Source organism: Brachyistius frenatus, unplaced genomic scaffold (assembly GCF_029030835.1).
Source record: "Brachyistius frenatus isolate BFR_SWC_R1_liver_20210118 unplaced genomic scaffold, ASM2903083v1 Contig_58, whole genome shotgun sequence".
NCBI lineage: Eukaryota > Metazoa > Chordata > Actinopteri > Embiotocidae > Brachyistius > Brachyistius frenatus.
Genome location: NW_027210657.1, coordinates 771,758 through 794,586, shown reverse-complemented (window position 1 = coordinate 794,586; position 22,829 = coordinate 771,758). Strand labels below are relative to the sequence as shown.

At 41.6% G+C, this 22,829-nt stretch overlaps 1 protein-coding gene across 5 annotated transcripts in view; it reads right to left on the bottom strand.

Annotated features, from left to right (window-relative positions):
• coro2ba (coronin, actin binding protein, 2Ba) overlaps nt 1–22,829 on the bottom strand; it is a 44,131-nt gene that overhangs the window by 15,209 nt on the left and 6,093 nt on the right. For 2 of the 5 annotated variants that reach the window (XM_069705628.1, XM_069705630.1), the window contains exon 3: nt 2,358–2,558. In XM_069705628.1, coding sequence (XP_069561729.1) covers nt 2,358–2,558 — 201 coding nt within the window. Of the gene's footprint in view, nt 1–2,357; nt 2,559–5,893; nt 6,050–6,180; nt 6,275–22,829 lie in introns of those variants that run through there. The other 3 variants (XM_069705632.1, XM_069705633.1, XM_069705631.1) reach the window with 3 other exon arrangements.

The window sequence follows — 22,829 nt, the reverse complement described above, 5'->3', positions numbered from 1 at the left end:
ATCTTTCATAACAATAACAGGTCTTCCTTTATATGTAGCCTCACTTCAGGTCTCCACAAAAACATAAAATAAAATGAAAAATATGTTTTTAATGTTCAAACTTGTATCTACGAGGGATCACAAGTTTGCTGACTTGTTGTTTGGGCATGAGAATACTGCATCAAACAGCAGCCATCACCGCATAGAAAGCTGTTCTGCTGCTGAATATGAAAAATGCCTTTTCTAAACCTGTCAACTCAGCAGAAACCCAAGGAAACGCTTAAGCGCAATACTTTGCCAAAGAGGAAATTAATCAAGTTATGGTCTTTGAACAGGTCATGGATAGTCATGACACAAAATCAAAAATACCAGTCAAGTTCTTGTTCAAGAATGGTTTGTTACAGCATAAGATTTAAATAGATTTAATTATAATCAGAATATATTATCGATGATATGTCATTGACTAATGAAAATCCCCAAAATTGCACATTTAATCGCCTTTTTACTGTCAACATAAAACTGCTACTAATCTCATTTTTGTCTTCATATATTCATGATAATTTTATGACTCACAAGAGTCTCCTCTTCACGACCAGACAGAAAGGTTCAGCGTGGAGGAGGATCTATTGGAAAGCCTGGAACATAATATTCATAATTTTGCATTTGTGTTTAATCACTAATCTTGGAACCGAGAATCGCTGTGTTTTCGTTACCTTACAATGAGCCCTTGAAGTGCGCCATGTTGCACTGCCATGTTTCTACAGTAGCCCAGAAGAGACAAACCAAACACGGGCTATTTAGAAACCCTTTTTCATTTTTTGTGGCCATTGTGGATTCTCTCAGGCTTGAAAGGGGACGGCGACACTACAAACTGCTCCATGAAAGGAATTGACGGTTAATGGACTCCACTTTACTCATGTGCTCTTGCACTGATGGTCGCAGAGCCGTTCAACTCGTGGCTCGGTGTTTTGCCCGCGGACACTTTGACGCGTGGGGTCAGGGGATTGAACTGCCAGCCCGCCGATTATTGGATGACCTGCTCCACCTCTCGCCTCCGAGGCAATGAAAGTTTTTTTTTTATAACATATGTGCTCTGCGGAGCTGTATGAAATGATGCAGCATGGCTAGATGTGGACAGAGTTTACTGATCTGGCAACAACGTTGTTAGCTTGTGACTTCAAATCTAAAGAACGTGATTATAAAAAATAAAAAAGGCTGACATGGAGAGATTCACACCAGCTATTTAACCAGCTCATTGGCAGAGCACACAGACAGCCAGTGGTCTTTTTCCATGAGTGAACACCTCAGCGTATAATGATGCAAAGAAAAATGTAGCCGAAGTCTTTCCGCCTCAGACAGCTCAGCTTACTGAATACTTCTTCTGCCTGATAACAGCTCGACTCAACCCTACTTGGCAGCAAAGAGCTTTTCGAGCACCTTGGCACAGTCGCTCTTAAAGGGGCAAAGCACTTCTCACACAGTGTCGTGTACAAAGCTGAGTGGGACACAAACTAATATAAAAATATATATGATGTATAAAACAACCCGCCAGCGTTCAGCATCAAACGGGAATTATCTTGCTTTGCACTTGATGATAGAAACTTGATAGAAACCGTTCTCCAAACTAAACACCACCACTTATTAAATACGAGTGAGCAAATACAGTCATACCTCTAAAATGAATGATTTTCGGGCTTATCTTCTGTATTAACATCAGGAATAATCTTGTATGAATACAAGTAAAGCAGTAGAATATATTTGCAGAGTGTGAACTGAATTCTCAGTAAGAGGAAACAGATTCCCTTTTCCTATAACAAGAAAAAGTATTTCACACCTCCCAGTACTGCAGGGTCTTTTAGTCGTGTTTATGGGCGATATCACTATGGCTTTTTGTGCTCTTATTGGCAACACAACCCGGTAACAGCGTTGGCTTTAGATTCTGGCTTGAAGATTTAAGGCTGCGGTGAAGTAGCAGCTACAGTCTGTGCTTCATTTGTGTTGAAACAGCTCTGCAGCTTCAGATTTGACTCTGCTGTGAACTAGCTGGAAATGACTGCAATTTTATAAAGCTGTATAAAAAAAAAAAAAGTAAGGTCTAAAGAATGTATATCACACAGCATAATCCTGCAGTAAATGCTTCGCCTGAGTGTGAGTCACTCAAGCTATGATTGCATTGTGTTTTGTGAACTTTATCTATGCCAAAATACTCAAATACTTTTTGGAGAATCAAAAACACACAATAACAAAATATCATGTATCTGACAATGAAGTCCACAGTAATAAAGAAAACACCTAGCAAACTGCAAAGTGGGGAAGACCCCATTCATTTTGACCCTGATTGGCATGACAACAAACAGCAAATCAAGTGCGTCAGTTACCTGGGATACAGGTATAACAATGAAGGAGCCCCCGCCGGCACTCTCGGTGACGACCGCCACGAACTTGGAGTTGACTGCACAGAAGTGGTTGTCATGGACGTTCTTGGTGATGGGGATGCCGTCGAAGCAGTGCTCCCGGTTGCCGACTTTTCCATACACGTTTCGAAACTTGGAGCTTCGGTAGGTCGGACGCCATGACATCTGAGAAAGGGAAACACGTCAACGATAAACATTTAGATCTGTCTGCTGTATTCGCTAAAGCACTGACAGGCACTGGAAGAGACTGTCATACATTTTCCAGAGCCACAGATCATCATTTTGTTTGTTTTGTCCAAAAACAGTCCAAACCCCCAAAATGTTAAGTTTGCAATGATTTAAAACAAACTGAAAAAGCAAGAGCTCATATTTTAGAAGTTGAAACCAGTCAATATTTCTCATTTTTCTTGATAAAAGTGTCAATTTAAACAGGTAATTGCCCGTAATATCTCCTTCTGTGCATTGTGGCAAAGCTAAAACTATGCTATGCTTTAGATGACAGCTCAGCTTTTCCCCCTGGACCATCTGCTAAGTGTGCAGAAGTAAACCGACAAGCAGGATTCGCACGGTGCGTAGGCAGACTGGGCGAACACACCATGATGAATTAGCTGAGCTACACAAATGCAATTTTCCTGGCGTGGAAAAAAAAAAAAAAAATCTCTCCCATCTGTAAGTATTGTTAGGCGCTCAGCATGGTACATTCATAATGACGACTGTAAAGGAATAATCAGTGAAGTCTCATCATGTCACATTCCTATCCTCCCAACCCGGAGTCACAGGGCGGTTCGCCCCATCTGTGCAGACATGATAACAGTCACACATGCAGTTGTGGGAAATCGTCCAAATTGGTCCTGGGTGTGAGACGTTCGGAGGGTGAAAACTGGGTGAAACCTGCTGTGACACTATTTCACGTTGCCTTAGAGCCGGTGATTAATGTGTCAAGAAGGAAAAGCAATAGTAAAGATATTTCCTCGAAATATCTTAATCACAAACCAGAATCAAAATGATTGATTTCTGACACGGCCCACTGTAATATGTCCTGCTGTTAGTCACTCTGTTTCGGTCCACATGGATCTTCCACAACAGACAGGCATTGTCTGCAGCCACGACATACAACAGAAGACAAGTGGCTGCGTCTTTTGTTTGTCACTTCACCGCAAAAATGCCGCGTCGGAGCTTCTGAATTTTCGGTTTGAACTTTTAGCTCTGAATATGGACAAAAAAGCTGACTGGGCCACAGGAGGTGGATGTTTAACGACCTTTGTCTCGTAAGAACAGAAGTTGTGGGAGCTTCTCGGGCGAATAAATGCAGCTGCAATTTATTTAGCCGGATCCGTTCACGATTATTTTCAGTGACACTTTTGATGCCGATTATATCAGCTGGCGACAGGAACTGAGGGAGGGGTGGGTGCGTGGTGGGGGGTGGTGGTGGTGGTGGTGGTGAGGGGGGGGGGGGGTACGACTCTTGTCAGATTAGTGGCAGCGATGCCGGATGACATCAGGCAATCCTCTATTCACCATTGTTCTTCAGATAAGGAGGGGAACTGGTGGGAGTGGTGTACACATGCAAATAGAAACATCCCCTGCCCGTGCTGCTGCCATTGTGTTTGGCTGTCTCCAACCAGACTGGAGAAATGGCATCCAGCAGGCTACACTACTGTGGCTGATCACTCTGCTCTCACTTCAGCGCCTAGAATGAGGAAGTGACCCTTTACTGTCACTGTACGTCAAACACAAAATGAGCTTTCTGTGGTTGTGAATATTATACTTGGAGCTGAAATGATCAGTTGATTATTTAAAAAAATATATATATATTATTTATCAAGTCCAAAAATATATATATGTTGTAGTTTCAGCTTATCAGATGCAGGAAAGTAACTCAGTATATTTAATTCAAAAACTGCACTTATTGACAATTTTCTGCATTCGTGAGTCTTCTAATTATGTAATACTTCTACTTCACTGCAATTCAGAGGGAAATATTGCACTCCACTATATTTAACTGACACCTCTAGTTATATGATGACATTATATTTGTAATAGATTTAACTACGTGTGGTGGCTGTTTTTCCATAATCCAAATTAAACAAACTTGAAATCAAAAGGTGAATGATGGACCAAAGCAATGAAATATATTCAGGAAAAAGAGGTCAGTTTGTAATGCAGATGTTTCTGTGTTTTTTTATGTGGTTAATCAGTCCTAAGAAAGAAAACAGAGAACAAAGAAAAAACAGTTGCTTTTAGCTCTGTTAGCTCTGGTATAAAAAAAAAAAAAAAAAAAAAAAAGCAGACCCGCCCAGGTGGGTACTACTTAGATAGATGAACCTGTAGTGCTGTAAAATTCATACAAAACAAAGAACAAGAAAAAGATAGTACTGTTTAAATAAGAAAAAATAAAGAATAAATAAAAGCCCAAAGATTTTAAAATCACTCCTATATTACCCATAAGAATATTGTAGTTCAAACATGATCCAATTCAACTAACTACAACATTAAAAGGCTGCTTACAGGTTAATGTATTAGTCATTAGAGTATATATTATATATCTAATAATAAATAAATTAACAGTTTGAAAGTTACAACTCTCCATGGCGGCTTTACTTTTGATTTTGAAACTTTTTTTATTGATAACACTTTTGTGCCTAAAAATTTGAATACAGGACATGTAATGGATTATTATACAATACGCCGCACATAAACATCTCGCCTTCATCCCATTCAAACCCAGATCCTCTCCTCTTAAGCCGTATCTGTATGAGCAGCATAATGGCAGCTTGTTAAGGAATTAATGTGGAACAGAAGAGCGGCAGAAAGCAGCCTGAGGGACAGTTAGAGGAGACGCAAAGAGACGCACTCTTTACAAGGATGCTCATTCATTGGTCACCGTTGAATGGCACAGAGAGGATGTCTGTCCCAGAGTGTTTGTCTCTTTCTCATCTCACGAGGGTGTGCAGCTCAAGAACACACACACACACACACACACACACACACACACACACACACACACACACACACACACACACACACACACACACACACACACACACACACACACACACACACACACACACACACACACAGTTCAGGAGCAGGGGAATGTGCGCGCACACACACACACACACACACACACACACACACACACACACACACACACACACACACACACACACACACACACACACACACACACACACACACACAGAGAGTTCAGGAGCAGGGGCATGCACACACACAAAAACACTGCAGCTCGGGGAAGAAATGACTTGAAATCCATCATATCACAAGACTTGTGGGTTGTGAGCGTGATTCCCTGTTGCATTCCAGTGCGAGGCCTTTCCTAACTTCCTAAGCAGACAGTTTTTGGTTTTTTTTCCACCACAAGAATGTCTTTATGCCTAGTTTGTTTCAGATAAACCATCTTCACATCTTCAAAATAGAAACCTACTTTTAACAGCACACTTAATGTCCTCTTTAACGCGCCACTGAAAACGTCACCTTACCTTACCAGTGTCCTTATAATGACACTTCAGTTTCAGAGTTCCTGCGGCCTTCTCACACTGCAAACATCCAGCCTCCTCTCGAAACCAGCCACCAGGATCTCCTCTCTTCCTTCCTTCCCTTTCGACTGTAAGCAGGCGGCCCGTGTCTGTGTCTCTACCTCCTTCTCTCTCATGTTTTTCTCCCCCCTCCCCTTTAAACTGACTCTTCCCACCCTCTCCTCCTCCTACTGATAGCTGGAGGGCTCGCACTCCCCCCCCCCTCCCCCACCACCCCTTCCTCCTCTTACCCTTCTCTCCCATCCTGCCACTCAGTCAGCATCTCTTTTCTGTCTCTGCTTCAGCTCCAGCTCAGGCAGAGGAAGCAGCATTAGAGTAGAGCAGCCATTCATCCTCCCTCCTCTCCCACCTGCTGCTCGTCTGGAATCACAAGAAGCCCACAACCACTCAGAATATTTCACTTCCTGTATCCTTTTCTCTTTTTTTTATTATTATTATTTTTTTTTAATCTTTTATTGCTACACCTTTAACACTTCATTTTCTAATTTTGGTAAAAGCAGGTGGACCCCAGATGGAAGGTGTGCAACTCTGGAGCTTGTTGGCAACAGCAGCAGTGCCAAAGGCAAGATCTCAGAAAGATGAAATACAGACGGTCAGACTGCTGTTTTTTTTTTCAAACTTGAAACAATCAAAGAAAAGGAATGTAGAATACTTTAAGAGTTATACAATCCACAGTTGTGTCAAAGCTAAAATAAAACACGTCTTCGGTGCTGGTTTTTTTTATACATACAGTAAGTCTTATGTACTGTAGCTGTATTCAGAAATTCAATATGTTGCCTCTGAATCGGTTTTCAGTTCTGGTGTCATGTAATGAAAACATTCAAATAGTTCATTCTCTCGTCTTATAAACAATCTTAATATGCGTGAAAGTATTATAGCATTTTATGGTATTTATTTAGCCGGTAATCAACTGAAAACATCATAATAGTTAGCAATAATATGTATTTATCTAAAAGGGAAGCAAAGCTTTCACATTTTTCCAAGTGTCATAAAAAGGTTGAACATCTTAAACGAATAAATCATTCCACGTCTTGTTATAAACTGTGATGTCTGACTTTGTAATGAATGGTTTTAAAAGCTTTACTTTATAAATGAGAACAAGGCAATTGGTGCAATTTATATTGCTATAGTTGGAACTCCTCACAGCTGATTTATGCTTGATAAAATCATTCACCCACAAATTACAATCATTTTGTTATTGTGGTCTGAAATGTGTTAACAAGGTGTAACCAACACCTAAAAACAGCTGAAGTTAATTTGAGCACCAGTGTTGATTCCTTTTTAACTACATGACTCCATTGGGAACCGTAACTACACTTTAAAACAACAAACATCTACTAAATCTTCCTGCCAAGAATTTTTACCTTATTTTCCACTGATAAAAATATTAGTAAACCTATGAACCTATAAAGATGTTATGGAGCTTAGAGATAAATGTGTAAATCACTGCCTGTTTCTCATTGACGAACCCTAAAGTCTCTGCTCTTTCACTACAAACAGCCTCTGAGACGACCCCCGGTCAGGTCGATATACCGAGGCAGGTGTTATGGTGAAAATTGCGTCCCCTGATGATTGTCTGAGTGTTTGAAATGTGGATGGGGCCCTGCAGCTTCACTGTGAAGCAGGTTTTGTCTTGGCCTCCCGGCTGGTGTGTGTGTGTGTGTGTGTGTGTGTGTGTGTGTGTGTGTGTGTGTGTGTGTGTGTGTGTGTGTGTGTGTGTGTGTGTGTGTGTGTCATTGCCTATGTGTTTTGATTCCATACCTGTATCCGTGCCTGACCGTGTGTTGTCTGTTTGCATCAGTAGATATTTACTCTGGTGTCCATAGCTGGAAGGCCGAGCACTCCAGAGAGCAGAGTGTGTTTATTGAGTTTTTTTTATAAGCTGCCTGAAGACACTGCTGCTGCTGCTCTGTGCATCAGTTCTCAACCCATTTTTACAAACATAAAAAAAGCCGCAGATCGTTGTTTCTCAGATGAAAACAAGTCCCAAAATATAAAACCACCCGTCTCAGTTTAAACACTTTTGACTTGTAATATTCATAGGAACACTAACAGCTGTACTCTCTCATCATCCGAGCAGCAGACAAATATGGACTCTCTTCTCAAACTATACACAGTCAGTATATTGACTCATAATGAACCCTAAAAAGCCATTCAAACAGCTCCAAATCAATTGGATGGTTTTTAATACGGTCCAATTGGGATTTTCTTAGTGTTGGTGCACGGCCAAATAAGGAAGTAGGACCATCTGAGCTCACAGTCAATTGATACAAAAGGGAAATCCACAGGGCGACTGCATGTCTTGTCACTCAGACACAGTGAAGCCCTGTCAAGCCACTGTGTCATGTTCTGTGTTTTCTTCCTCCGTCTTGGCAGTGACACTGTACAGTCATTTATGATGACTTCCCATCTCTGCGAGGAGTAAATCTCACAAAAAGAGAGACGTCCTACTGGCTCCTTTGGCCAAATCTTCTCAGCGTGAAGTGGGCTCTCTATTTCTGACTCACACAGGAAGTATCACAGCTTGGCTCGAAGTGCCAGAATATTTTTGACACTGCTATGGCAATGCCTGATGGGATGGTTTGTGAATACTATAAAAGGCCTTTGTGTGCTGTGAAGCTGCAGATTATTAAAGCAGTAATTGCATTTTACGAGCTATCAGCTGACAGTCAGTATCATTGGTGTTAATCCTCAACAGACCAACACTGCTGACCCTATCCCATACAGTTAAGTCACATTTTCTTAATAAACAAAAATGTTATTTCTCATATATAATATGCATTGTGTGAATTAGCAATAAAGAATATTAACTATTTCAAACAGCTAAAATCAATCTGTCAGTCTATAGGCAACAGTGTATTCTTCTATCATGAAAGTAAATACTGATAATAATGTATTTTGAATTTAATGTTTACTAATATTAAAAATTAAGATGGCTTACCACTCAAATGAAATTCATGTATTGCAAAATAATGCTTTTTTTTTTTTTTTTTTAAGTATATGTTTAATTTGAAATATTTTCAAGAGATTATGATTCATTGCCAGAATGTTTTTAATCTTTGGCACAATAAATGTGAGTGGCGTGTGCTGTTTTTTGTTTTCTCACAACAGTCTGATCCAATTTATGATGCAATGTATTTTTGGTGTGATAATGAATCTTGCATGCACTGTATTTTCAACGAGTACTCCAATCAATATCTAGATTTTGTGGTTTTATGTATTTCTGCATACACATTTTCATTCCAATTCTGAGTATTTTGCTGTCTTACTTCGTTAAAATCCCAAAAGTTTCGACTGCAATGGCGACTTGTCTCAGAACGACCAAACCGCAGGAACATACTTCGTTCCTATATCACTCCCGTAAACTATTAGAATAATACAAGCAGTCAATAAAGGAAAGGTTGGCCTTACAAGTTTCCATGAGACGGTCGACTATAAGTACTCTTACAGACCAAATCAGCTGAAACTCAACCATAAATATAATATGCCTGGTGCAGACAGAAAAGGCACAATCAACACAAGTAAGACAAAATCCATACATCCAGTGTTTGCTTACAGCATCCTCCCAACAGAAGTAGAGGAAAGCCACAGCCCGCACTGCACAGGAAAGCAGCTGGGAGTGAGTGGCAACTGGAATCAAATAAAAGAGAGCAGAATGGATTTAACACACCTGTTCTCGCAGCCCAGAGTGAATCAGTCCATCTGGAGTCCTGTCAGGTTTTCCAGATGGTCAATACAGGAATGTTGGAAAGGTAACGTTTTATAGGAGACTGCATTAATTTCAATCAGTTGAAAAGAGAGGTCACAGGATCTGTTGGAACTCAGTCCACATCATCTGACCCGTTCATGTCTGGTATTTTATTTCTAGAGTTTCTCGGATGATTAATAAAACACACAAACGCATCAAAAAGATTCAACTGTATCACATCACGATAAACTGAACAGTGGGGTTGGGTGAAAGAGCAAAATGTTCTCATTTTTCACGTCAGTCTTTCAACCAATAATAGTTCATATATTCAACTGGCAGGTGGGGTGCGGGAGGGAGGGTGTGGGGGAGGGGGTGTTGCTACATTAACTCCACATGTCACATCTGCAAAACTACAGCAGATCCCTGCGCTGCAAATCCTTCAAACTGGACATATACCCACATGCTGTGTCTTAATAAGCCACAGTGGAGCACTGCAGATGCAGAAGTTATACGGTGTGCTGCATAAGATATCAGTGAATGAAGCCAAATATTAGTGACTCTATTACGACCACTGATGGTTTCAAAAGTTAATAATTTGTTGTATGTTGGACAGCTTGAATAGCCAAACACATACAGTATGGAAAGGTACAAGATGGAAGATGATAGCTTCACTTTGCCCATTTGTGACCTCAGCACTTCATGTGTTATGATGGTCTATCGGTCAATCTGACATTTATTCTCTCCAGGAACATGAATCCTTTTGGTGGTTTCCTGACTGTGACATTTGATCCAGACTGAAACTTTCAACCAGGAAATGTGCTGCCAACATTCAAGGTTCTTTTATTAAATTGATTTTCACAATTGACTTTGAGAACTGATCCTTAGATTTTTTTTTTTTTTGTCTAAGGCCACCAGCAGCTCAAAGTTTTCCCCTTTTCAGGAAAGTGTGTCAACAACTAATAAATGGATATGAACCAAATTATGTACAGACATCCATGGTTCCCGATTGTATGATTATTATTATTATTAGTATGCATATTTTGTTCTTTTTAAGGAGATATCTCTGCATCTAATGGATGGATGGCCTCACAGAAGCGCTGGCATGGTTGTAGTTTTGTCATAGAAACTGTGCCACTCAGTGTGCCATTGCCACTGCAGTTGCGCAGAGAGAAGCAGGACACCGTGGAAATGTTTCTTGTAGCTCATTAGACACGACACAACGAAACAGGCAAGTGCCCATCAAAAGCTTACTCAGCAGTACTATGAGTGTTTGAAAACTCCACAGAGTTTCTTTATCCTGAGTGTACCATAAACCTCATTGAATCCATCTTTGTTAATAGTAACAACAATTAGCATGTGAGGAACTGTTATAAAACAGGATTTCTACGTATATACAGCTGTAATATAGAAGGAAGCCCGGTGAAACAGCAACCGGTGCTGCATGAACTCTGGACTGTGTATCCATGACCATCGGGCATTACTTTGTGGTAATGACAGAAGATGCACAAGCTCAGCTAATGGCAGCTCTTAGGGCTTAAGATAGCCCCATTAAGCAGCTGTAATGCAAAGAGCACACTACCCAAGGACTGGAAACACAGACACCCATCTGCAGGGCACTTATCAGAGCACAAGTAGTTGGAGGAGTGGGTGTCCCGGAACCCATCCATTGCTCCCGCAGGGTAAAAGCAGCTTGTTATCAGCCAGCAGTGTTATCATCCAGCCAATATAACTACAATGGATTTATACTATGTGATTTCCTAGATATTCTGATTTGCTCCCAAATACTGGCTGAGTCTTTTTTTTTTATTAATCCTCCTCTAACGCACATCACATTTTCCATTTAAATACAAATCAGACACACATTTTTTTCCTTTTCCACTCTAAGGTCAGGCACCAGTAAAAAAATAAATAAAAAAAAAAAGTCTAAATTAATAATCTCCCCTGTTCCTGCCTTTCCTTTTCCCCCGGGACTTTTTGCCTCATGCTTTTTGGAGCATAATGATGCAAGCTGGGGGAGGGGGGGGGTTGTTGTTGACTCAAGGTGAAGGAAAAGTCCAGAGGAAAGACAGAGAAACAACAGCAGGCATGCGAGGCACAAGGAGAAAAAAAGGAAAATACAGATAACTCTTGACAAAAACAGAGAACAGGGTATTTAGGGTGAAAGAGAAGAGGAGGAGAGAAAAGAGAGGAAGAAAGGGCAGTGCTGACTGACAAAGAGTGATGAAATATTTAAAGAAACAAAGGAAAAAAGCAGACAGAAGGGAGGAGCACAGGAGGCGTTTAGCAGACAGAGATTAACTCAACTCTGTCAGACCACCTGCCTGCTCTGCAGCACACACACTTACACACACCGAGCCAAAGAAAACTGTGTGCTGCTAAATTTAAAGACACGTGGACGTAAGGTCCGCAGGTCTGAGAAATGAGGCCAATGCGGAAGTGCCATGAAGTGCAATACCACCGAGTGACGCTAGGGGTTGGCCCAAAAAAAGCCTCCGCTCCGCAGACTCCCATTTAAATTCTCTTATGAAGTAAAAGGTCAATAGATTTTTTTTTCCCCACAACTTATTAAGGTGTTGTTAGCTAAAGTCGCTCCGAGAGAAATCAGGCCTCAAAAAGCTGTTTTGGGGGGTTTGATTGACATGCCTGTGGTGCAGTCAGATTTTGCTATAGGAGGGAGGGGCTTAGTGTCATTGGGTTTCCAATCAAAACGGGTCAGAGCCACCGCTTGCTCCCCCCCCCCAGCTCGTCGAAGTATGGTCACTTTTGGCTTCAAATTGCTCTGAACTAGCAAGAAGGCGACGGCCGAAAAGTCAAACTCAAGGCTTCATAACGGCAAACCAGAGGTTGACGTTACGGTCGTTTGCTGCTTGGCTATTGGATACTGATATTGCCATCGTTAAAAAAACCTTTGGAAACAAAATAATGAAAATATCAACGTTCAAGACTCATTTAATCGTTACTTTTTAGTCAATAATATCCTGAAAGCAAGGCCCTGATGACAAATTTCAGTTACCACATCCTCATATCTGATAAAAAAAATATCAATACAAGGATAACTTGTCTTTTTGTTTTCATATAATCACTAACTTTGAAAACATGAAGCATTTCCATTCATTACGTGGGGGACGTCTGTTTGAGCAAAGCTAATACATCCAGCTAATTGAAATTGTGTTTTGGGGACAAAGCTTACAAACTTTTACAGAAGCAACGTGAAAGAAAGTTGATTTATGTCAGAATTCAATCCATCTGGCCGTGGTTCAAAATGAGAGAACAAAATGGCATCGGGCCCAAGATGCAGGAGACGAAGGAGCACTTTCATCAGATTATTGAAATCCATCACTGAAGTACGACCACAGGAACCGCTCTGTGGAATGATTGATCAGCCAGCGAGTTATGATTTATTTCAGATCTGTTTACATATTGCCTTTGGTGATTGCTGAGGGAGTATGCCGTCTTGGAGGAGGGTTTGACCATTGGTCATTTAACCCGGCATCTGGGGAGAGCCAGGAGACGGGCATCAAAGTCACCCTCTGATGGGTGAAGTGCAAACAGGAGCTCTTTGCCGGATGTCGGACGCTGTCGCCTAAAGTGAGCTCAGAGAGCGTAGGGTGGATGAGCTGTCTCCGTCCTGTCGGTGGTTCACCTGAGCGTTCAACAAAACGGCACTGCTTCGATACGATCTAGTTTCAAAGGATGCCGGTTCGTTTTCAACACCGAGGCTACATGCACGCTGACGTGTTTTTAAAAGGCGTCATTTTTGCTACGTTTAAGTTGTAATTATCAATGAGCCAGTTGAGCGTTTACCGTACTTAGTCTCCACTTGTGTGCCCGCCCACAACTTACATATCTTATGTACTGTAAGTCCGAGCAATATCCTGCATGCGACCCTAACCCTATTTTATAAAGTTGGTATTTTTTTTTTTTTTTTTTTTAAGAACCGTATCGAAGTCTAGATCTCGGTACCCTCGGTACTCTGAACAATACCAAGCCCCATTCTTCGATGACTGTGACACTTACAGAAAATAAGAAAATAGGTATTATTAACGTTATTCATAAAGTCTGTTCCTTATTACTATGACAAGTCAAATTGTCTGCCTAGAAAAGGCCTGACGTGACAGTTTATTCTCCATCATAACAGCGCTGCAGCAAACATGTTTTAAAAACAGACTGTCACCACATGCGACAACACGCGAGACTAAAACGACCGGCCAGCCACCAGTTTCTCTTCTCCATAAAAAAAAACACAAATCCATCTCCTGCTTCATCTGATCTTTCCTCATCCAAACTCGACGGTGTCTTTATTACTCAGTTTTATCACAAGTCTGGAAAAAAAAAGCTTCTTGTTCATCCAAACTGGATGAGGCACAAAGCTTTGAAGCTCAGATCGGCAGAACCTTGGAGCTGCCAGACGATCCTGCTCAACTGCGTCGGCGACCCGGACCGGCCCGAACACTCTTTCGGTGGCTCTCCCTCCCCTCAATCTTCCTCTGGACGTCTTGCTCTCTCTTTTCTCTCACTCCTATGTCCTTTCACTGTGTCCTTCTCTCACTCCGTCTCTCTTCGCAGATTGGAGGGACGGAGAGCGTGAAAAAGCAAACCCAGAAGGAGAGGTGTCAGACCATCTGCCGGGCCGAGGACCGCTCCAGACAGTGACCGGCTGAACCTTGGCAGCCGTCATCGCTGCTGCGAGCGCACTGATCATCAGTTCTGCGATACTGCGGTGGATACACTCGGAAGAATACGATCATTGATCCAAGGAGGAACAGGATCCGAAAGATCTAATATTCATCAATCTAATCTCAAATAGAAAATGAATCAAATGTTCATCATCTTGGTTCCAAAAAAAAATTACAAATCATTAAACTATCGATAGAAAAGTTAAGACCAATTTTTGGTCGAGCAAGTTTGGACTTAAAATGCATTTTAAATAGTGACTTGAAATCACAGGTTAAATGCATGACTGTACTGTATGTATGATTAATTATGAAGAAACTGTACAAATAACACAAAAATAAAAACAGCACACACAAGAGAGTCCTGAGAGGCTACAATGTCCCTTATATCGCAAAATATGAAACTGTTGTATAAACACATAATATACTGTTGATTAAATGGTTACCTAAGCAACAACAAACAAATGACTTTATCTTTTTGTACTACGCTTTTAGCACAGGTGTGTTGCAAGAAGGGATTTAATGATTTCCATCTTTGAAAGGATTCAACCTCTGGAGATCATAAATCAGTAAATTGTATTCTTTCTAGATTTATATTTTTTTGCTTAAAAGGTGGATATATTGCCTTGAGGAAGTGAAACAAAACTAAGTCATCAAAGGACATAACCTTTAATTTCCACAATATTTCTTGCCAGTCTGCTCGGTAGTTGTTAACATATCTTGCTTTGGAGCAGAGTACTGTCGAGACTATCTATCAGAGTAGATGCAGACACCGGATACCAATGCAAAGCTGTCTGATACAGTTACAGCCAGCAATGAGATAACTAATGACCTTGTACAGGAACCTCTGACATGTCAATATCATGTTAGTGCACCACGTCGGTTCTCTGTAATCTCCTGATAATTACTTTCAATTTAATGGACTAGTCAATTCACATGAAAGGTGGGTCCAGAGTAATGACCGCAAACTATATAAAGAAATGTGTTAATCTCTCATTTGGACAAAGGTAGCTGTGGTTTGCTGATGCTGGAAAAATTAGACCACTGAGTTAGGACAGGGATAAAAATGCAATAATATTAAAGAGAGCATACCAAGGTAGAGCTTCCTTGTGACAATATCGGAAGGGATAAATGGCCACAAAAAAAGTTGCTTTGTTTTTGTTGGTTCTTTAACACACACAAAAAAAAATAATTGTAAACAGTCTTATTATCATGAGGAAGAAAAAAAAAAAAAAGAAGGAGGGTCCAGTCAGGTTGAAGCAATTCTGGCACCTTTCTGGCAGCTTTAAAGTGGGGGAAGGGAACCTCCAGATGTTCCCATTTATTCAGGGCAGAGGTCATGAGGAAGGACTCCTAACGAGTAAGCAGGTTGAACTATAACTGCATTAATGGATTAAAGTGTCCACGGTCAAAATAGACAAACGGACAAATGATGCCAGTGCAGATTCTGAGAGGAGATGGTGACTGTGAATAGATGAAATGAACAAAGAGATGGTGCTCTCCGCTTCTCTGTCACAGGTTTCCTGACTGCATATCTCTCTCTCTCTCACACACACACACACACGCACGCACGCGCACACACACACACACACACACACGCACACACACACACACACATCACACACACGCACGCACACACACACACACACACACACACACACACACTGAAATGTATGCACTCTGCCAATTCTGTGATTATTTCTCCGGTGCTTCTACAATATTGTCTCCTTCAGCTTTCTGTTTCAATAAAAGAAAAAAAAAAGGACAAGCAAGCTGTGCTTTTTCTGTTAAAACACACAAACAACGGGCAGCACTAATTGCCTTTTCATCTACGTGTGAGCTTGTTAAGCCACATTTGAAACGACAGTATTCCCATATGTGGGTGAAGGTTAATGTGTTGTGATTTTGACCTAATTTTGAGAAGCCACCGTGTTGGATGAGATCAGCTGAGGAAAACCAACCACTGAACCAAAGCTGCTGTCAATTCTCCATCCACGTTCCTCCATATGTTTAAAAGGAATTTTTCCACTGTTGGAAGAGATTTATTGTAAGATTTCTTTGAGAGCATGTCAGTCACGTGGCAGGGCAGTGTGGTAGCTAGCAAAATGTTGGATATCTGATAATGGTCACTCATGCACATCTTTCCAGTCTGTTGCATTGATCCCTCCGTTGCCAGCCTGTCAGTTGGACGTGTACAATACACGAGGCTTATATGTCCCAGTTTAAGCCAGATGTAAAACACAGACCTCATTTCCCTATCCTCTATGGAGACAAATATTTAATTTGGGATGTTATTCCATGAGGGGGTCTCTCTCAGCACCATCGACTCCCTGCTGAATTTGCTCACTTTCCAAGTCATACTTTAGCTTCCTGTATGATCTGAACCAACCTCGTGTTTAGTTGGGTTTTTTTTTTTGTAATACACGGACAAAACATATATTACCAAATACAATTAAACAATGCATGAATCCTACAAACACCCAACATATTAATTGCCAAAGCTTTAAGCCAACAGTGCGTCATAACGTTGGTCTTATTATTCATCTTATTATGGAGTAATGAAAACAGACAGGTGACGCTTCTACAAATGCAAACTTAAATTACAAATGTTTTCAGGTCTTTGCATTTTTTCCTTACCTTCCTTTTCTTCTATCTTTTAGACAAATGTTACTCTCTTCCTTTCTACTTCTACCTCTTTCCACAAACCATATACATGAATAAATGACCTGGCAGATCAGCACAGAGCCAGCAAACCCTCTGAGCTGCAGTCAGCGCCCACAGTGAAGACGCTGGCGGCAGGAATGCAGACACAGCTGGCTCTCAGCTGGTGAATCCGTCCGGTAAACAATAACACACGAGGAAAATGCATATAGTGGGTCAACATATGGTGTCCACAGGATCTCCCAGCTTAGAGTCACTTTGTTTTTGTTTCCCTTAAACTTGACACTAAATTAGAAAGAAGGTTGAGTTAGCAGTGTGCAAGCCAAAGTCCTTTATTAATCGAGATGTTTCATTAATGCCGTAGTCATACTGTAAATGTTAATAATTGCGTAGCTTGCAGAGAATACAGTTCACGTTTGACGTAGTATGAATTCTCATATCCAATAATTTCAAAAGGCTCTTTGTTTCTCGTGTCTGTTGTAAGACAGACAGGCATGCCCACAGTGTTACCATAGTGACAGCAATAGAAATCCAGACAGCTGGAATTAATAACAAATTCTACAAAAATAAGAGCCGATTGACATTTATGCTTCTCGGTTGTGATGAAAAATGTCTGGCGAAAACTCAGTAAGTCTGTGAAATTAATTCAAGGGAAACTCAAACATCATGTCACTGCCTACACAAAGGTTTTAGGTGCAAACATACAGTTCTGTTATACACTTAATTTACAATATATTCACATGTAGACTGGTTGCTTTAAAAATACCAACATATAAAAGTCCTTTTTAATCTTTCCTACATGTCCTTCCTTCTTTCTCTCATTCTTGAAGACCTACTATCCCCTCTGTTGGTCTGAGGAGGATGTAAACAGCCACATGAACTACCCAGCAGCTCACCAGAAGGACGTATAGATCTGTTACCGCTATCTGCCCGTGATATCATTACGCAAAACACCCTGACTAACCACGAGGGGTCACTAATGCATTAAAAGGAAGAAGACACTCTTTTACCACAACTTCCCACTAATGAACACTGCCAGCACAGCAATACCAACACCTCAGGGTCTGAAGGGCCCCTGAACTGAACCCAGGTTTCTCCTGCATCATTTGCTTTTCTTCTGCACCACCTGGCTCCTGATCTCTCCAAATGTCAGTTGAACTTAAACAAGCCTCCCTCTTAAAATGGATTGCTGTGGCCAAACTCATCAAATAAACTGCTGACACACCATGCTTTATCTGTGGCTCAGAGCTGGCACTTTCCCCATATACTGCGGCCTTTATAAGAGGCTTATGTATTTATGATTCGTGTGATCTCCTCATTAGTCCATCAGTTTGTCCAGAGCAGTGACCCACCATGATTAAATAAATGGTAATACTCTCTGTGGATCTCCGACTGCAGCACAGGTCGAAGAAAAGTTATTAAAACATGTGCAATGTGAAGAATGAGAGGAAATAGTAGAAACACGAGGAAAAAAAAAAAAAGATGGAAGAGGAAAGAAAATGGATAAAACAGAAGTGTTCTGCGCTTCAGAGACCCATATCTATATTTACACTATGATCAGTGCCTATAGGCGAAATCCAGAGCTGAATCAGACCCTGATGAACTCCGATGTGGATGTCTGCCTGTTTGCGTGTGTTTGAGAGAGAAACGGTGTGGGTGGTAGTATCGTCCTCCATGGATGTGCTCACTCGTTGCCCCACTCGCTGCTCTCTCATGTTCACTCAACTCTTGAGCGCCATCACATTCACACCGACCGCACAACACACGCCGAGATGAATTCATCATCCGTACGTATCCCGTTTGAAGCAGCGCTTTACCACTTTAAGACATCCCAGTGCATCGTACGCGACCGCCATCTCACGTGAGCAAGAAATCTATCACAAAACATAATGAAATCTGCCCTCATGATCGGACCAACCTTAAGGGTGAGGTGACATTGCATTGGCAAGCGCAGCACTGCTGCCGTCAGCGTCACGCCGCTGTCATTCATTCGGGATGCGGGATGACACTTTGCAAGTAGATTCATTGACACTTCATCAAACCTCCCAACCGGCAGCTGCTGTTTCAATGAGAAAATGGACCACCCAGACTCTCACTGCAGTAGAGCTGCAGTGCCCCGCATAGCTGACAGGCACTGACCACTGCAGCTTCACCGGTGCAACAGAAATGAAGGAAAAATAAGTGCATTCATTTCAGAGTGCCTCTCCTCACAAGACAGCACATATATAATCATATTTTAAGCCCGAGTTGTTTCACGTGAACATTAAGAAGGGACAGACTGCTTTCTGGGGATGATTCCACTCGAAACATCTTTTTCAGCTGTTTAAAAAAACTGCTTTAAAAAGGCGTTAAAAGCTTTGCAGCAGGTTGGAGTATTTATGAGACTGCTGGTCTCCCGGGATTTACGCCACAACAGTCAACATAGAACGGTGCAAAAAGCCAAAACACAACCAGAGAGCAGCAAGAAAATGCCTCGTTGATGAGAGAGGTCGGAGGAAAATGGCCGGACTGATTGGGGATGACAGAAGCTCAGAGGATCTTCATGTGTATGTATAAAAGTCCATTATTTACATTATTATTTAGATGATAACCACTCTTCACAACTGATTTAAGAAGAAAACCATCTCTGAATGAACAACACGTCAAACCTCGAGGCAGATGGGCAACCACAGAACACCACATTGGTTTCCACTCAGCCAAAAACAGAAATTTGATCGTGCATGAGCACAGGCTTAACAAAACTGGACAAAAGAAGACTGGAAAAACATAGTTTAGTCTAATGAACCTGAAATTCTGCTGAGGCTGCAGGTCTGGGGTCAGAATGCTTGAATGAGAGATAACTATTAATGTTATAATGTTAGTAGTTCCTTACTGTCATGATAACACTGGCCGCAAATGGCTACTGCATGTATCCTGTGTCCTGTGTCACGTCCTTCAAAATAAAAGTGCAGCAAACTAAATTCTGTAGACTTCAAAATATATCTATTTTTTTTCCACACACATGTTTGCGTCCCTCTCAAAATGACCCCTCGATCCACTTTTAGGTCACAAACCACAGATTTCGAGTAATTAACGGCACAAACAGTTGTGACAGTAACAGTTTATACTGAGTGTTACTCCCAGTTTCTTCTTATATGTAAAAAAAAAAACAGGTTGGGTAAGACAAGTGAACCTTCTTAAATCCTAAAATAGTTTCCCACAAAATTCTTGAAGAAAGCCTCTTTGAAATTATGTAATTATTTCATCTTCCTCAAAAGTAAGAGTTAAACACCAGACTATTCTCATTTCACACTACAAAATTTAATCCGCCTCGTACACACAATCAATCAAACTTGTACATATAAAGTAAGACACCCCTCTCTCAATGCACGTATTGCCTCGTCCCCAGGCACACAAACAGGAAGCACATCCTATGTCCTGATTGTACTGTGCGCGCGCGCACACACACACACACACACACACACACACACACACACACACACACACACACACACACACACACACACACACACACACACACACACACACACACACACACACACACACACACAGACTTAATCTCAGCTGAAGGGGAAAGGGCATGCTGGTAATGGTCACTCCTGTGTCTGTATTTCCTGAGGAGGAGGAGGTTCACAAATAATTTCACATGATTTCGTCCTCTATTATTTCAGCCATCTCCCAACGGCGAATTCAAAAATGAGCACTTTGATCCAACAAAAGCCACAACAAAGCTTTCCCCAGTGCCCTTTCCACAATGAATTCAAGTCATATTTTGGCAAGACGGTCATCTACTATATGGGAGTCTGTGCTGTGAGAATGCGTTTGCAGTGGAGGGATGATTCATGCAGGGACAAAAGGAATGAAGAGTTTCTCAATTTTTTGGGGAAATGTGCTTCAGCTTTTTCACATTGAAAATGAAAAGTACAGTTTTAACAGAAAATTTCTCTCTCACACACACACACACACACACACACACACACACACACACACACACACACACACACACACACACACACACACACACACACACACACACACACACACACACAAGAGTAAAGAAGCTTTCTGACAGGCAATGAGCTCATGAGATCTGAATGTCTTCCTGTGGTGAATGCTTTTCTGTGGCTTTCTCACAACTATTCCCCCTTTTTCCCTTTTTTGTTTTTCTCCTCACACTTTTTATCTGCTCATCCTCTTCACACGTACAACTTGCTCTCCCAGTGTTAATTCCTTTATCTGCTCCATTTGGAGCAAATATCAAAAAAACACAATAAGCTTAATTCTGGATTTAGTATTCTTAATCTGCTAAACTTTTGTGTATTTTTCCTCCTCAGAGAATAGCAGGTTGTGGGTTGCTAGGTTAGGGATTTAGCTCTCCGTTTAATGTGCCAGTGTGTGTGTGAGAGAGCGTGCGGGTAAACATTAAGCTTGACAAATGGCCAGTGGTTTCTATCAGACTCAATTAAGATTTATGGTGGGCGAGGTGCCCCGAGTAGAGAATTCAGACAGTTTGAGTGTGGACGGTTTGGACTTGTGTGTGTGTGTGTACATGTGTACAGCTTTTCTATTTTGGACATTAAAATACCATAAAAGCATATGATATTCAAAAAGGACTACTAGCTTTGGTATCACGAAACAAATCGTGAATTGTTTTATGCTATGAGACTCTTAACAGCCTTACAGTTAACAGCAGAAGCTGTACTATAAACACAGTGAAAATGGCTTTCAGACATCTTTCCAACCGCATATGTGTGCCCGACATCAGAGCAGCGTGGGCCTCCTTCATAATTGGGGTGTTTGCAGATATGTAATTGCAAACACACTCGACACAGCTGGACTGCTCCTTTGAATTAGACAGGATACACGTCAGTAGGTTAAATGTAAAGCCTTTGCTAGAGAGAAACATGTATTTATGTGCGTGTGTTTTCTGGTACTTTGTGAGGACAGTTATTCAGACACAAGTGTGTGTGTGTGTGTGTGTGTGTGTGTGTGTGTGTGTGTGTGTGTGTGTGTGTGTGTGTGTGTGTGTATAAGTGTGAGTGTGTGTGAGTGTGTGTGTGTGTGTGTGTGTGTGTGTGTGTGTGTGTGTGTGTGTGTGTGTGTGTGTGTGTGTGTGTGTGTGTGTGTGTGTGTGTGTCCTCTGAGAATAGACATTATTTATGGCCTCCCTTTAGTGTGAGCTGGGGAGCATTTTTGCTGGTGTCCAAAGGAACAAAAAGGGATACTCCAAAGTCCCCCACCACCACCACCACCACCACCACCTCCCCTGTCTTGGTCACTCCTCCCTCCCTGGACCAAGACAACTGGACCATTTCAGGGATCGCCATGCAAGTTGCAGCTTTCTAATGAAGGGGGTATTCAACAGAACAGCCCAAATGCTCTGTGAAACTATTTCTATGCCAACAACTTGCCATAATGCTTTATGCCACATTTGGATAGCCGGCCAGATGCTCAGAAATTGCTTTGAATATGAAATAGAAGTCACTCCTTCTGTGCTTATATTTATAGTGCCCAACGTCTCAGGCTGGAGGTCTGTTGGCAGACGAGGGCTGTGTGACCTCAGCCTTCTGAGGAGGTCAGTTTCTTTCACAGAGAAATCCCATTGTGGCCATTATGCCTCTCCCCTTAGCCCTGTGGACCGAGAGCGAAACTAAAACTGACAGGAAGGTAACTCTGGGCAACGATCAATGCTACAGCGAGTCTCCGTTGCCCCCTGCGTTGTTGGAGGACATTGTAGAGGTCTTTGATGGAACAAACTGAAGGCTGAGTAGTTTTAATGTTTGGGTCTGTTGTGCCTTCTTATTTGATGTAAAGGAGCAGCTGCGAGCTACAGGGTTTCATTCGGATACTCCGTGAT